The sequence below is a fragment of the Notolepis coatsorum genome, assembly GCF_963971535.1.
Source record: "Notolepis coatsorum genome assembly, chromosome: 1".
Taxonomy (NCBI): Eukaryota; Metazoa; Chordata; class Actinopteri; order Aulopiformes; family Paralepididae; genus Notolepis; species Notolepis coatsorum.
In genome coordinates this window covers 97,784,706-97,801,168 of record NC_140165.1, presented here as the reverse complement: position 1 = coordinate 97,801,168, position 16,463 = coordinate 97,784,706, and the positions used below count along the sequence as shown (strand labels likewise).

Sequence of the window (16,463 nt, the reverse complement as noted above, 5' to 3'; positions counted from 1 at the left end):
AATAAAATACTTGTTGTAGACCGATTTGCAAAATATTCCGGGAACCGAGTCCCTAGCCTGCTATCAGCATATGCACAACGTTTCATCCACCTCTGCCTTTCTGTTGGCGAGATATGATGCACACGCGCACACACACACACACACACACACACACACACACACACACACACACACACACACACACACACACACACACACACACACACACACACACACACACACACACACACACACACACACACACACACACACACACACACACACACACACACACACACACACACACACACACACACACACACACACACACACACACACACACACACACACACACACACACACACACACACACACACACACACACACACACACACACGCCCGGTGGAAATAAAAATACATGGGTGGCAATCTGAAAACAAGGTGGTTTTTCTTCAGTCCTTTTGGAGATACAAGGTTTCCACCCAACAGCAGTGATATACTGGGACATACAGACACTCTTTCTCTCCCTCTTCATCCAGCAGCCTCCACCCGCCCTCCCCCTTCCTCTTCATCCAGCAGTCTCCCCCTCCCGCCCACTTTCCCTACCTGCTCTCAAACGAGGACAATGAACAGCTAACGGAGACGCCTAAAAACCACCCTGAATAAAAAGGTAATCACCCCTCTCGTCAACTCGAGGGAGAGCAGCGCAGCGCACCGCGCCCCTTCCAGTGAACGGCGGTTTAATGTCAATTCAACTCAACCAAACGTCCTGTTTCGGGGCGACACGCTACGCCCGGCGGTTAATGTGGCTATAAAAGCCCCCCCGGCGGCTCGCCCGGCTAAAGGCCCACATCCTGCCGTTAACCCGCTATAGCCTGACCCAGTTGGACTGGCTCCGTGACGGGGCCCTCCCAGGAGTGCTCCTAATGTATACACGGAGCTGCCCCGGTCAGGCCATTACTCCCTGTAAACAGAGGGGAGGCCGCGGCAGAGCGGATAGTAAAAGGGATGAAACACGACGGGATGGTCGGAGAGGAGATAAGGCGTCTGGTTTGCTTCACTTCTTCTTTTGTTTTTCTTTTCCCGGGGGACGTGTTTTGTCACTTATTGCCTCTCGTTCTGGCTTGTGAGATATCTTAGGAGAGCTCCGTCTGTCTGTCTGTCTGTCTGTCTGTTTCCTTTCCATCGCTCTTCTCTTCCCTCTAGCAGATGAGTCATCATATTGTTACCCTCTCGCCCCCTCTCTCTCTTTCTCTATCTCATATAGACACGCTCACTCGCGTCTCTCTCTCTCTCTCTCTCTCTCTCTCTCTCACACATACACACTTACTCAGGGCTGAGGTACAGGTGGAGGTCTAGACGTGGGGTGGTGGCCCTGGGGGACTCAAGGCTGAGGTACAGGTGGAGGTCTAGATGTGGGGTGGTGGTCCTGGGGGACTCAAGGCTGAGGTACAGGTGGAGGTCTAGATGTGGGGTGGTGGTCCTGGGGGACTCAAGGCTGAGGTACAGGTGGAGGTCTAGACGTGGGGTGGTGGTCCTGGGGGACTTAAGGCTGAGGTACAGGTGGAGGTCTAGATGTGGGCCGTGGTCCTGGGGGACTCAAGGCTGAGGTACAGGTGGAGGTCTAGATGTGGGGCCGTGGCCCTGGGGGACTCAAGGCTGAGGTACAGGTGGAGGTCTAGATGTGGGGTGGTGGCCCTGGGGGACTCAAGGCTGAGGTACAGGTGGAGGTCTAGATGTGGGGTGGTGGCCCTGGGGGACTCAAGGCTGAGGTACAGGTGGAGGTCTAGATGTGGGGTGGTGGCCCTGGGGGACTCAAGGCTGAGGTACAGGTGGAGGTCTAGATGTGGGGCCGTGGCCCTGGGGGACTCAAGGCTGAGGTACAGGTGGAGGTCTAGATGTGGGCCGTGGCCCTGGGGGACTCAAGGCTGAGGTACAGGTGGAGGTCTAGATGTGGGCCGTGGCCCTGGGGGACTCGCTCCCGGTGGAAACCATCTGTGGGGCTTTTCCGCTCAGTGCCTCCGAACGTCAACTCATTTGACTGCCTGGGAGAACGAGCTGCCGCTGTAATGACTTTAATAACCAAGCCCCCCCCTGAATAGTTATTCATTTCGACGGTTGAACCTTCCAGCCAGTATTAGGCTTTGAGTAATTGAAGTTCCAAACCAGTATTATGGGTATGAGAACAATGATGTAACACAAGAGAAGCAAAATTAATTATCAAAGAAAGAATAGAACAAAAATAGATCACGTATGAGGTCAAGTTGTGTGTGTCTCTCTCTCTCTGTCCATTATTCACAAATTGAAACTGAGCTGTGCCGTATTATAGACATAACGTGGGAATTCTATTTCACGATTCTACTTTGTTTGTTTTAGGGCTGACCCCTATTAGTCGACTAATCGGTCGAAAGGAGCCGTAGTCGACCAGCCAACCTCTTAGTTAAAAAAAAAATAAAAAAAAAATAAAAGAGGCCTAGAAGCGTGGCTAGCGCTAATGGCACGCATACCAGAGGCTAACTGCCTACAAAAACAGGCACAGAGGCACTGAAAGAGGATTTCACCATCTAATGAACACACTAGACTAGACAAATATCAAGATGTATCCATCAGTGGACCAATTGCATGCTTTTGCAGAGGACAAGCAGCCTTCAGTCGACTCCTTCAGACATTAAAGGCCAACTTCCAGGTTAAACCATACTCTTCAGTTATGGGTAGTTTACATCATTGGTATCTAATTTCATTATTAATTTTTTCCATTTGACGCCGGAAATGCCACTCAGAAAGGGTTAAAAAGGTCCACTCACAAATAACATGCACGGAGCAAATCTAAAAGCTTATCAGACGCTAGCAGGGCCGTGACGTCACTCAAGGCAACTTATGCCTTATGCCCGTCCGGGTCATAGTACTACTGGCTATGGCTCTGGCTAACGTTACCCCGCTAAAATTAGCATTATGTCTACTGTCGTGAACCATTTTAGATCGGGGCATGTAGAGGAGTTTGGGGAACGAGTCAAATGTGCAGGTCCTCTTCTCAGACCTGTGGGGCAAAGCACTGCACGCATCATGCCGGCTAGCAAGCTACACGTCACGGCATGTTGATACGATAGCAGCCCCTCGGATAGCACTCGGTGCATCAGTCACGAAAGGGGCTACCACGATAGCTATTAGCTAACGTTAACGTTACAAGCTCAAACACCTTATAACTACTACTATTGTCATGTCCATAAGTTCCCTGGCAGAATACTTGTGAGGACAAAGGTATACAAAGAGGAGAGAACCATTTTAAATCGGGCATTCATGCCGGCTAGCAAGCTACACGTCGCGGCATGTTGATACGATAGCAGCCCCCTCGGATAGCACTCGGTGCATCAGTCACGAAAGGGGCTACCACGATAGCTATTAGCTAACGTTAACGTTACAAGCTCAAACACCTTATAACTACTACTATTGTCATGTCCATAAGTTCCCTGGCAGAATACTTGTGAGGACAAAGGTATACAAAGAGGAGAGAACCATTTTAAATCGGGTGATGTTAGGAGTTTCGAGAATGCTGGCTACCAAGCTAGCTAACTTAGCTACTAACGTTATAAATACAATATGTACAACGACACAATGATTTACATTATTACAAATATGGTAACGTGGTTGTGGCTTTTACAAATAGTGGTTAGCTTTAGAGATGAATGGCTATGATCACGGAGCAATAGTGTAGCTCCTCGACTAGTAGTAACAAGAAGGCTCTCTGCTTCCTGCCGTCTGCCTGTGAGTCTCAGAGCCCCTGCTGCCCTGTACCCAGTGTGACGTCATCATTGAGATGACACACGCACGTTATGAAACCATGGATTAAAATATGCATGTGCGTGGAGGTTGTGGTTTGGTCGACAAAATGTTTGATAAAAACGCTAAAACTGGGTCAATTTCGAAAAAAAATATCCCCTCTTCATGAAAGTCACCGTTGCCCTAGTCACATTGTTTATTGAACAAAAATACAACCTGCAAGTTGGCCTTTAAGCACCCCCCCCACAGCCCAAATGGAATGATAACATATATATATTTTTTTTTCCGACCCAATAGTCGACTAACGACAAATTTTGGCCAATCATAGTCGACCATCCAAATCCTTAGTCGGGGACAGCCCTAGTTTGTTTCGAGGAAAGCAACATTTGTGATTGGAAGATCAAGAAAAGAGGGCGGGGTCTGAGTCAACTCCGTTTTCCGACAATTATTCAACCACTAATGTTACCCACCAAGATGAAGTGATGAAACGCTGGTATTTTATCCTCTGGCATGTTGGAACATGTTGAAGAGCCAAAGATCTATAACGCTAATTCAAAACACAGACTCTGAAGAGATATGTGGAGAGTGATTGAATATCACATTGATGCATCATAAAAGTTAAGCCGGTTGACGACACAAATCCAGGCTCCAAGCACGCACACAGACACAAACACACACACACACACACAGGCAAGTGTGGTGCTATTAACATATGTTGTGTTGCTAATAACATATGTTGTGTTGCTATTAACACATGTTGTGTTGCTATTAACACATTGGTTCAGTTGAGGTCAACACGTCCGGTGTTATTTTAACACATCATTTTTTAAAGTGTAGTTAGTAGCAGAGCTTGGTCAATACGACTTATTTATCCTTATGCGGGAAAGGAAACTTGTCTTTGGCCTACACCGGAGACTTAAAACAAATATTAATGAAATAAAACACACTTAACGACATGATACAATTTTTAAAAGACATTTATAATTTTTTTTATTCTCTTCTCTCTCTTCTCTTCTTTCTCTCCATCCACATCGCCCGCTTTTTCCACATCTGTCTCCGACCATAATAATAATAATAATACCCCTTGTGCCAACCATGATCCGCCATCCGAGCGCATCAGGGTTTTTACAAATACAGGGAAACATTAGGGGCTTAGACGGGGAAACATTAGGGTCTGGACAGGGAAACATTAGGGGCTTAGACGGGGAAACATTAAGGGCTGGACAGGGAAACATTAGGGGCTTAGACGGGGAAACATTAAGGGCTGGACAGGGAAACATTAGGGGCTTAGACGGGGAAACATTAGGGGCTTAGATGGGGAAACATTAAGGGCTGGACAGGGAAATATTAGAGGCTTAGACGGGGAAACATTCAGTGACAACATGGTCTTTATTTCTGGCGCGCAGACTAGACTGTGGGGGCTAATGACCGGTTGAACGTCAAAGTCAATTTGTGAGGGTTTTTGCGTTAATATAATAAGTTGAAGATGAGGGCGATCGCCTTACCTCTTGGGAACATCCAGCACCTCCCCCAGCTCCTCGTATTCCATGTGAAAGACACTGGAGAAGGAGTTCTGTAAAGAGAATTAAGATGGTTGTCGGTGTTAGGAGGGTTGTTTTTCCTTTTTATAATGTAATCTGTTACGGCATGGTTTCTTAAAACTTTTCAAAAAGTCAGGGATTTTTTCTCCTCTCTCTTGTCATAACAGGACTCCAGGTTCATTGAAACGTATCACACACACATTATTACCATTACCGTCATGTGAGGAGCCACCAAAATAAAAGGCCCATGAACTGTGAACTAATCCCAAAACTAGGGGGCGCTAAAGCTCAAATCTGTGACGTCATCAGGTATAAAGTCTGAAGCTGCTCCATAGACAATGAGTTGGTAAAGATGGTATATGACACTAAGAGCACCCAGGGTGATGTTCCGAGTATTATGGGTGCATTTTCTGTCAACATTACAATAGAATAAAGCTCATTGGGATCTAAAAACTCAAACAAATGTTCTTCCTATAGGCGATGGACATCACATATCGACAGAACCTTCCTAGGCCATGGACACAACATATTGACAGAACCTTCCTAGGCCATAACATATTGGAATTCTGATCCACACCCATGTAAGTTCTACAGTGTGGTTCCGAGTGGGTTTCACGCTCCTCTGAGGACCAACGCAGACTTTCATAAAGCGTGAAAATGGACCAAAATCAAGACATGCAAGGTTTTTGCCCGACAGCGGCAAACAGTAATGGTGACAGAAAAAAAAAGGTAATTAGATTACTGTAATCTGGTTACTTTAATCTACAAGCGTCTGTTTATTTAACTGTAAACATCACAGTTACGGCTGCCGACGTGCCGTTGGGCAAATGTGCGGTCGGCTTAATGCTATTAGGTTCAGGTAACTGGAGACACAAGCCGGGCCTTGGAGCGGTCTGGTTCATATGCAATGCCTGCGGAATGAGGCAGTGTGTGTGTGTGTGTGTGTGTGTGTGTGTGTGTGTGTGTGTGTGTATATAATAATAATAATTCATTTAATTTATATAGCGCTTCTCAATAACCCGAAGTCGCTGAAAATATGTATGTGTATGAATATGTATGTATGCATGTGTGTATGTGTGCATGTGTGTATGTGTGCATGTGTGTACATGTGTGTGTATGTGTGTGTATGTGTGCGTGTGTATGTGTGCGCGTGTGTGCGTTTGTGTGTGTGTGCATGTGTGTGTGTGTGTGTGTGTGTGCAGGGATGGGTGGAGGGTGTATGTTGGTGGTGTGCATGTTTGTGCATATGCATACGTGCGTGCGTGTGTGTGTGTGTGTGTACACAGGTACAAGTACACACGCCCGAAGGTCAACGCTCGTGCTGCTGTGAGTTTCTGGACACAGGCTTGAGGTTCGGTCACAGGTATATTGAGCTCCCCGTCAATTAAGTCATTACATCTCCAGCCACCCGCGTCCAAAAGACCTCAAACCGAGACCCCCGCGCGGCCCCCCGTGGCGCCTCCCGTGCTCAGGATAAAAGGGGTAAGTTGATCTATTACCCATCAAGCCAGAAGGACCGTTTATTTCCACATTCCAGGAGTCGCTCCCCCCTTATAGGGACTCGTTTCCCTCCCGACCTGCACTCCCCTCTCGCCCAAAAAAAACCCTCCTTTCTCTATCTTTTAAGAGGGAGGAGGTGACGGGATGTTATATGACTTCAGTACACAAGATGAAAGAGACCCCCTGTACCCCCCCCCGCGTGCCATCTTAAGCGAGGATATGGTTTTGTCCGAGCTGATGTACAGTATCTGGGTTATGGAGCTCGTTAAAACACAAGGATGGCTTGTTATGACATTGGTGGAGGTGGCGGTGTAGGTGGAAGTTTATATGGGTTTTACGCGGTATGTAATCCTATGTTCCGCTAGCGTATATACGTACTCAAATGGAACAGGCGCGAGGCCTTGGGGTCGGTGCCTGTACTACGGCGTGTCCGTGAGGGTTTTTACGTGACAACCGAATCCAGTTGTGTGTATAGGTGAGCGTGCCAGGAGGATAAATCTCAAGACGTCCGCTCCTTGGATCATGTCTCTTGGTTGGGGACCTGCGGTCCGTTTCTGACCCCGAACGCACACTCTTGGTTTATCCGTTTGACAGCAAGGGGTTGATATGGTTTATTGGACTATAGGCAGATGCAGACCTCTTTTCAGTTCCCTTATTTATTTCTTCTGGTGGAAGAAAACAGACCTGTCATTCTAAACAAGCACGCACGCACACACTAATGCATTCAAAGTGATATCGTACTGTGAGATAACATTCATAGCCTACTGCATATTCATTTGATATGTGATGTGACATCGCTGCCTTGAGTATCCGTATAGATGCTATGCACAGAATATATGTATTTAATATAATAATATACACTCAAAGGTCCCAAACAAAAAACTATATATTCACTAGTATTCATACCTCAGTTTTATATGATACAAATTTTATCTAATAAAAAAAAAAAATATATATATATACATATATTTTCAATGTATTTAGTTTATCACACATTTTAATTTATTTTTCAAAACTAACAAATTAAGTAATTTCACTGATACACATCTTTGTTTAGCATTTGTTGTAATCTTTTGCAAACACTTAGTTCATACTGACTCACTGACCAACACTGTGACTCACTGTAATTTGAAACAAACTCTGGATACAGTTTGGAAGCAGCTTGTTTTTCATACATTACACATAAACTCACATGCTCTAAAATGTTGAGATATGGTGGAAAACTGAACAATTATTGTCTCTAAATTTGAGAGCATGCGAGTTTCTAAATAATATGTTGGTTGGTTCATGATACAACTCTTTTCTGTAGTATAAAAAGGGGATTTGTGATTGTTTTGTATGCGTTTCCCCAAACCTCCACACAGTAAGTAATGTATGGAACTATTAAAGAATGGTGACATTGGGGCGCTCCAGTAGCACACCATATAGCGCGCTGAGTCGCGAAGCGGTTGCCCCGGGTTCGTTTCCCAGTCCCGGTGGCCATTTGCCGCATGTCTTCCCTACCTCTCCTCCCGTTCTCCCTCTCTCCTCTATCGGTCCTGCGTGGCCAGAAAAAGCTGTGAAATGCTAATAAAGATAATAATAAAAAATAAAAAAGAATGGTGACATTTAAATATGTAATGAATTTTTATTGAGAATTTATTTTGTGCAATATTGCAATGGACTTTGACATTTTTGCCTTTACATGATTTATATGTGGTTTCCAGTGCGCAGTTTGTGATCTATAACAATTCCCAATATTCATGAATTCTTTATATTTCAACATTATCTATCATGATTTGTACTTCGATTTACAAATATTATACATTTGGTTTTATTTAAATTGAATGACAACTTGTTAAAAATATTATAATTGGTGTTCCCCTGTATCCAGAAGCTGCTCAAAATCTTTACGAGAAATATTTGTATTCATATCATCTGCAAACAAAACTAACTTTAGCAACTTGCATCATTAATGTACAATATAAAAAAAACCAGCACTGAACCTTGTGGAATGCCACTTGTTGTGACCCTCAGCAAGTCAAATATCACTTATGACATTCAAACCCACTCAGTTCCACACACACACACACACACACACACACACACACACACACACACACACACACACACACACACACACACACACACACACACACACACACACACACACACACACACACACACACACACACACACACACACACACACACACACACACACACACACACACACACACACACACACACACACACACACACACACACACACACACACACACACACACACACACACACACACACACACACTCTGGTGTTTACAACAAGATATATCACCATAAAATCAACAAGAACAATTAAAGCAAACACAGCCCTGCTATGGAGACGCTATTGTTATCACAGCAGGGTACAAACATAGCCATATACCCGGGGGCACGGTCATTGACTAGACCTTTAATAAACCTTTAGTTTGAGACATATATACAGCGCTGCGTGTCGAAGCTGAAGTACCGCAGATATTTATGGTGACATCTGGTTGTCGCGCAGATAAGGGGCTGTAAACGTTTCTGATCTCACGATACAGCTTCAGTAAGGCCAGGGAGAAGGAAAGAGCAAGCGAGAGAGAGAGAGAGAGAGAGAGAGAGAGAGAGAGAGAGAGAGAGAGAGAGAGAGAGAGAGACTGATACTGTAAGTCCAAGGAGAAAAACACACACATTCACACACACACATACACACACGCACAAACACATATACAGAGTGTTTTTACAACTGAACCCATGCCAGTCGTGATAGTGTAATAAAACATCTAATTTGTTAGTTGGAAACCTTCCTGGAAATACTATCAAACAGACATGTTTCCTAAGCCACCATAAATCATTTACATTACCCAGCAATAACGTTGAAATTTGGTAACATCAATATTTAAGCAACATTAGTGACCGAATGTGTCTCACGTTTGTTGAAATGGGCAGTAGCGAGGGGATACATGCCTGCAACATGTAAACAACAACATTTATTTTGATAAATTCAATGATAAATTCATTAATCAATCATTATTTTGTGGGGAAAACAACATTTTTATTCGGCACCTTTCTAAAAGCTCTGCGGATGTATTATTTAAAAGCTAAATATTACTCGAAATAAAAACGTCATCTATATATAGCACCTTTAAGGTTCCACTGCTGTAAGGTTCTAGCTACGTGTTAAGGTTCCACCACTGTAAGGTTCTAGCTATGTGTCAAGGTTCCACTGCTGTAAGCTTCTAGCTATGTGTCAAGGTTCCACTGCTGTAAGGTTCTAGCTATGTGTTAAGGTTCCACCGCTGTAAGGTTCTAGCTATGTGTTAAGGTTCCACCGCTGTAAGGTTCTTGCTATGTGTCAAGGTTCGACTGCTGTAAGGTTCTAGCTACGTGTTAAGGTTCCACCGCTGTAAGGTTCTAGCTACGTGTTAAGGTTCCACTGCTGTAAGGTTCTAGCTATGTGTTAAGGTTCCACTGCTGTAAGGTTCTAGCTATGCGTTAGGGTTCCACTGTTGTAAGGTTCTAGCTATGTGTCAAGGTTCCACTGCTGTAAGGTTCTAGCTATGCGTTAAGGTTCCACTGCTGTAATGTTCTAGCTATGTGTTAAGGTTCCACCGCTGTACGGTTCTAGCTATGTGTTAAGGTTCCACTGATGTACGGTTCTAGCTATGTGTTAAGGTTCCACTGCTGTACGGTTCTAGCTATGTGTTAAGGTTCCACTGCTGTACGGTTCTAGCTATGTGTTAAGGTTCCACTGCTGTACGGTTCTAGCTACAGTATATGTTATGATTCCACTGCTGTAATGTTCTAGCTGTGTTAAGGTTCCACTGATGTACGGTTCTAGCTATGTGTTAAGGTTCCACTGCTGTATGGTTCTAGCTATGTGTTAAGGTTCCACTGCTGTAAGGTTCTAGCTATGTGTTAAGGTTTCACTGATGTACGGTTCTAGCTATGTGTTAAGGTTCCACTGCTGTAAGGTTCTAGCTATGTGTTAAGGTTCCACTGCTGTACTGTTCTAGCTATGTGTTAAGGTTCCACCGCTGTAATGTTCTAGCTATGTGTTAAGGTTTCACTGATGTACGGTTCTAGCTATGTGTTAAGGTTCCACTGATGTACGGTTCTAGCTATGTGTTAAGGTTCCACTGCTGTAATGTTCTAGCTATGTGTTAAGGTTCCACTGATGTACGGTTCTAGCTATGTGTTAAGGTTCCACTGCTGTACGGTTCTAGCTATGTGTTAAGGTTCCACTGCTGTAAGGTTCTAGCTACAGTATGTGTTAAGGTTCCACTGCTGTACGGTTCTAGCTACAGTATGTGTTAAGGTTCCACTGCTGTACGGTTCTAGCTATGTGTTAAGGTTCCACTGCTGTACGGTTCTAGCTATGTGTTAAGGTTCCACTGCTGTATGGTTCTAGCTACAGTATATGTTATGATTCCACTGCTGTAATGTTCTAGCTATGTGTTAAGGTTCCACTGATGTACGGTTCTAGCTACGTGTTAAGGTTCCACTGCTGTAAGGTTCTAGCTACAGTATGTGTTAAGGTTCCACTGCTGTATGGTTCTAGCTACAGTATATGTTATGATTCCACTGCTGTACGGTTCTAGCTACAGTATATGTTATGATTCCACTGCTGTACGGTTCTAGCTACAGTATATGTTATGATTCCACTGCTGTATGGTTCTAGCTACAGTATGTGTTATGATTCCACTGCTGTATGGTTCTAGCTATATGTTATGATTCCACTGCTGTACGGTTCTAGCTACAGTATGCGTTATGATTCCACTGCTGTAAGGTTCTAGCTATATGTTATGATTCCACTGCTGTACGGTTCTAGCTACAGTATGCATTATGATTCCACTGCTGTAAGGTTCTAGCTATATGTTATGATTCCACTGCTGTATGGTTCTAGCTACAGTATGTGTTAAGGTTCCACTGCTGTAAGGTTCTAGCTATGTGGGGACATTAACGTGTGTTGTCGGGCCTTACAAATAAATTTGATTTGATTTATATGTCATGATTCCACTGCTGTAAGGTTCTAGCTACAGTATATGTTATGATTCCACTGCTGTACGGTTCTAGCTACAGTATATGTTATGATTCCACTGCTGTAAGGTTCTAGCTACAGTATGTGTTAAGGTTCCACTGATGTACGGTTCTAGCTACAGTATATGTTATGATTCCACTGCTGTAAGGTTCTAGCTACAGTATGTGTTAAGGTTCCACCACTGTAAGGTTCTAGCTATGTGTCAAGGTTCGACTGCTGTAAGGTTCTAGCTACGTGTTAAGGTTCCACCGCTGTAAGGTTCTAGCTACGTGTTAAGGTTCCACTGCTGTAAGGTTCTAGCTATGTGTTAAGGTTCCACTGCTGTAAGGTTCTAGCTATGCGTTAGGGTTCCACTGTTGTAAGGTTCTAGCTATGTGTCAAGGTTCCACTGCTGTAAGGTTCTAGCTATGCGTTAAGGTTTCACTGCTGTAATGTTCTAGCTATGTGTTAAGGTTCCACCGCTGTACGGTTCTAGCTATGTGTTAAGGTTCCACTGATGTACGGTTCTAGCTATGTGTTAAGGTTCCACTGCTGTACGGTTCTAGCTATGTGTTAAGGTTCCACTGCTGTACGGTTCTAGCTATGTGTTAAGGTTCCACTGCTGTACGGTTCTAGCTACAGTATATGTTATGATTCCACTGCTGTAATGTTCTAGCTATGTGTTAAGGTTCCACTGATGTACGGTTCTAGCTATGTGTTAAGGTTCCACTGCTGTATGGTTCTAGCTATGTGTTAAGGTTCCACTGCTGTAAGGTTCTAGCTATGTGTTAAGGTTTCACTGATGTACGGTTCTAGCTATGTGTTAAGGTTCCACTGCTGTAAGGTTCTAGCTATGTGTTAAGGTTCCACTGCTGTACTGTTCTAGCTATGTGTTAAGGTTCCACCGCTGTAATGTTCTAGCTATGTGTTAAGGTTTCACTGATGTACGGTTCTAGCTATGTGTTAAGGTTCCACTGATGTACGGTTCTAGCTATGTGTTAAGGTTCCACTGCTGTAATGTTCTAGCTATGTGTTAAGGTTCCACTGATGTACGGTTCTAGCTATGTGTTAAGGTTCCACTGATGTACGGTTCTAGCTATGTGTTAAGGTTCCACTGCTGTAAGGTTCTAGCTACAGTATGTATTAAGGTTCCACTGCTGTACGGTTCTAGCTACAGTATGTGTTAAGGTTCCACTGCTGTACGGTTCTAGCTATGTGTTAAGGTTCCACTGCTGTACGGTTCTAGCTATGTGTTAAGGTTCCACTGCTGTATGGTTCTAGCTACAGTATATGTTATGATTCCACTGCTGTAATGTTCTAGCTATGTGTTAAGGTTCCACTGATGTACGGTTCTAGCTACGTGTTAAGGTTCCACTGCTGTAAGGTTCTAGCTACAGTATGTGTTAAGGTTCCACTGCTGTATGGTTCTAGCTACAGTATATGTTATGATTCCACTGCTGTACGGTTCTAGCTACAGTATATGTTATGATTCCACTGCTGTACGGTTCTAGCTACAGTATATGTTATGATTCCACTGCTGTATGGTTCTAGCTACAGTATGTGTTATGATTCCACTGCTGTATGGTTCTAGCTATATGTTATGATTCCACTGCTGTACGGTTCTAGCTACAGTATGCGTTATGATTCCACTGCTGTAAGGTTCTAGCTATATGTTATGATTCCACTGCTGTACGGTTCTAGCTACAGTATGCGTTATGATTCCACTGCTGTAAGGTTCTAGCTATATGTTATGATTCCACTGCTGTATGGTTCTAGCTACAGTATGTGTTAAGGTTCCACTGCTGTAAGGTTCTAGCTATGTGGGGACATTAACGTGTGTTGTCGGGCCTTACAAATAAATTTGATTTGATTTATATGTCATGATTCCACTGCTGTAAGGTTCTAGCTACAGTATATGTTATGATTCCACTGCTGTACGGTTCTAGCTACAGTATATGTTATGATTCCACTGCTGTAAGGTTCTAGCTACAGTATGTGTTAAGGTTCCACTGATGTACGGTTCTAGCTACAGTATATGTTATGATTCCACTGCTGTAAGGTTCTAGCTACAGTATATGTTATGATTCCACTGCTGTAAGGTTCTAGCTACAGTATATGTTATGATTCCACTGCTGTAAGGTTCTAGCTACAGTATGTGTTAAGGTTCCACTGCTGTAAGGTTCTAGCTACAGTATGTGTTAAGGTTCCACTGCTGTACGGTTCTAGCTACAGTATATGTTATGATTCCACTGCTGTACGGTTCTAGCTACAGTATGTGTTAAGGTTCCACTGCTGTAAGGTTCTAGCTACAGTATGTGTTAAGGTTCCACTGCTGTAAGGTTATAGCTACAGTATATGTTAAGGTTCCACTGCTGTAAGGTTCTAGCTATGTGTTAAGGTCCCTGTTTGAGTCGACCACCGGGTCCAACAACTATCTGGCTGCAGTGTGCAAACTCTGCCTTCTCTTCTTGTGACTGGAGAACCGGAGTTGTCAGACTCTGGAGAAGATGGTGTCGAGTCATGCGGGCTGAGACTTCAATGTGGGCAGTCTGGGCTCTCAACCATTAGGCTGTCACCTAAATACCAAATGTAATTAGTTCCTCTCCTTGCTATGGTTAAAGGAACACACCAACATTTTGGGAAATTATGCCTTAATTGTGCCCATTGTGCCGGTTAGCTTAGGCATTGTCCAACTAACACCTCTCCTGAAGGATAACCGGCACTGTCCGCTTCCATTCATTGTGCTAAGCTAGGCTAACGTGCAGCCAGATAGCTTTCTACTGAACGCACAGAGGAAACTGGTATCCATCTTCTTGTCTCTCTCTGGAGAAGACGATAGAATAATTTCCCAAAATGTTGGCGTGTTCCTTTAGGGAACATGCTGGGTGCTGTTATATAGCTGGTGATGTTATATCAACAGTGTCTTAAATGCTGAAAGCTGTTATAGCTGGTGATGTTTTTATCTGCGACAGGTAGAGCCAGCAGTTAGCCTGTGTGTGTCTGTCTGTCAGTCGTTCGAGAATGAGGACCAATGTCGGTACAAACACCCAGTGGTAGAATTACACAAATGGTGGAATATGCCGTCATTCATCCTTCTGCACTAAAAGGTGTGTTGGTGTGTGTTTTAGCGGATACCAGCTTAACACTTTGAGCGCCACTCACGGCTAATCTCGGGTTTACGATTGTGACGTTGAAAGCCACGTCGCGGCTTTTCTCTGGATTTTCTTATTTATTTTTTTATTAGCGATCTGAAATCATATTGCATACCGTTGGAGATCCAGGGGCCTCCGGCGATCAGATGTGAAAAAAGCGCCCCCTATCGTCTCCCAGATGGTAAGTCACCCTTTTGGAATGGACTCAATGAAAATGGATGGAGAAAAAAAAAAATTCCAATCCACATTTTCCAGTCCACTGATGCAGCCGGAGTTACCAGAGTTCATTCTGGAGCCTCTGAGCCGCGGCGAGCATGGGTTATACTGTACACACGTTGGATCAATATACTTATCGTTTTTTTCGAATGGTGATCAGGTATTGGAATATACCATTTGGATACCATCTGATGTCAGGTAAGGAATCTATGTTATCAGTGTTAGGATAATCAGACTCGTTTTCATGGAGATATAAGCGTTTCCACTATATGTGATATGGCTGTTTCACTGTAAAAGCCATGAGGAAATAATAGCAGCGATTATCAGCGCACGGCACGAGCGTGCGTGCGCACACATATACTATCGACCATCTAGCGTTTATTTGAAAACGATTCATAAATAGACCGACAAATGATAACGTTCTGGAATATTCCAGTAAAAGGCGATTATCAGGGAATGTGTTTTCTTCGAAACAGAGTGGTTTTCAAAATGCTATAAAAAGGAAATGAAGCGATAAAAACACAATCTGCTTTGCCAATGTTGACTGGAAAATGATTCTTTGATAAGCGATGGGCAGATTAGACACATAGCATAATTTAAAACATAGATTAGGCAATATTAACGTTACATGGGCCGTGGACCGTGGCATCAACGGGGTAAAAAGGAAAACACGGCCCGGCACTGAAAGTGTTAAAGGAACACGCCAACACTTTGGGAAATTAGCTTACCATTTTCTCCAGAAAGAGACAAGAAGATAGATACCAGTTTCCTCTCTGTGCGTTCAGTAGAAAGCTATCTGGCAGCACGTTAGCCTAGCTTAGCACAATGAATGGAAGCGGACAGTGCCGGTTAGCCTAACACCTCTCCCGAAGGCTAACCGGCACTGTCCGCTTTCATTCTAAACTAAACGCCATTGAAACTACCATTGGTGTTGAAAAGGGGTGTAAAATACTCCATGAGACTTGAGAGTAGTTTGAAAGATACTAGGCATCATGTAACTCTTCTGAAAACCACTGGAGTGTTTTTATTTCCGCTACACTCCGCTACTAGAAGCGCTGCATGTGGAACTTCTGCATTCAGTTGGGTGCGCTTGTTTTAACACCTGGGCGCTTCGGGTTGCTGCACACATTTGAATAGCTTCTAGTACGGTAATACAGTAACATTAGCGAAGATAAATCATGTAAATGACTTGTGCCTACTGCCTACTAGGGGTGTAACGGTACACAAAAACCACGGTACGGTACGTACCTCGGTTTTGAAGTTACGGTTCAGTACGG

At 43.9% G+C, this 16,463-nt stretch overlaps 1 protein-coding gene across 1 annotated transcript in view; it reads right to left on the bottom strand.

The window, feature by feature from the left end:
- pde5ab (phosphodiesterase 5A, cGMP-specific, b) overlaps positions 1-16,463 on the bottom strand; it is a gene marked incomplete at its 5' end in the record, with an annotated part of 195,044 nt that overhangs the window by 110,123 nt on the left and 68,458 nt on the right. Inside the window, one exon of the mRNA XM_084320619.1 lies at positions 5,262-5,329. Coding sequence (XP_084176745.1) covers positions 5,262-5,329 — 68 coding nt within the window. The remainder of the gene's footprint in view (positions 1-5,261; positions 5,330-16,463) is intronic.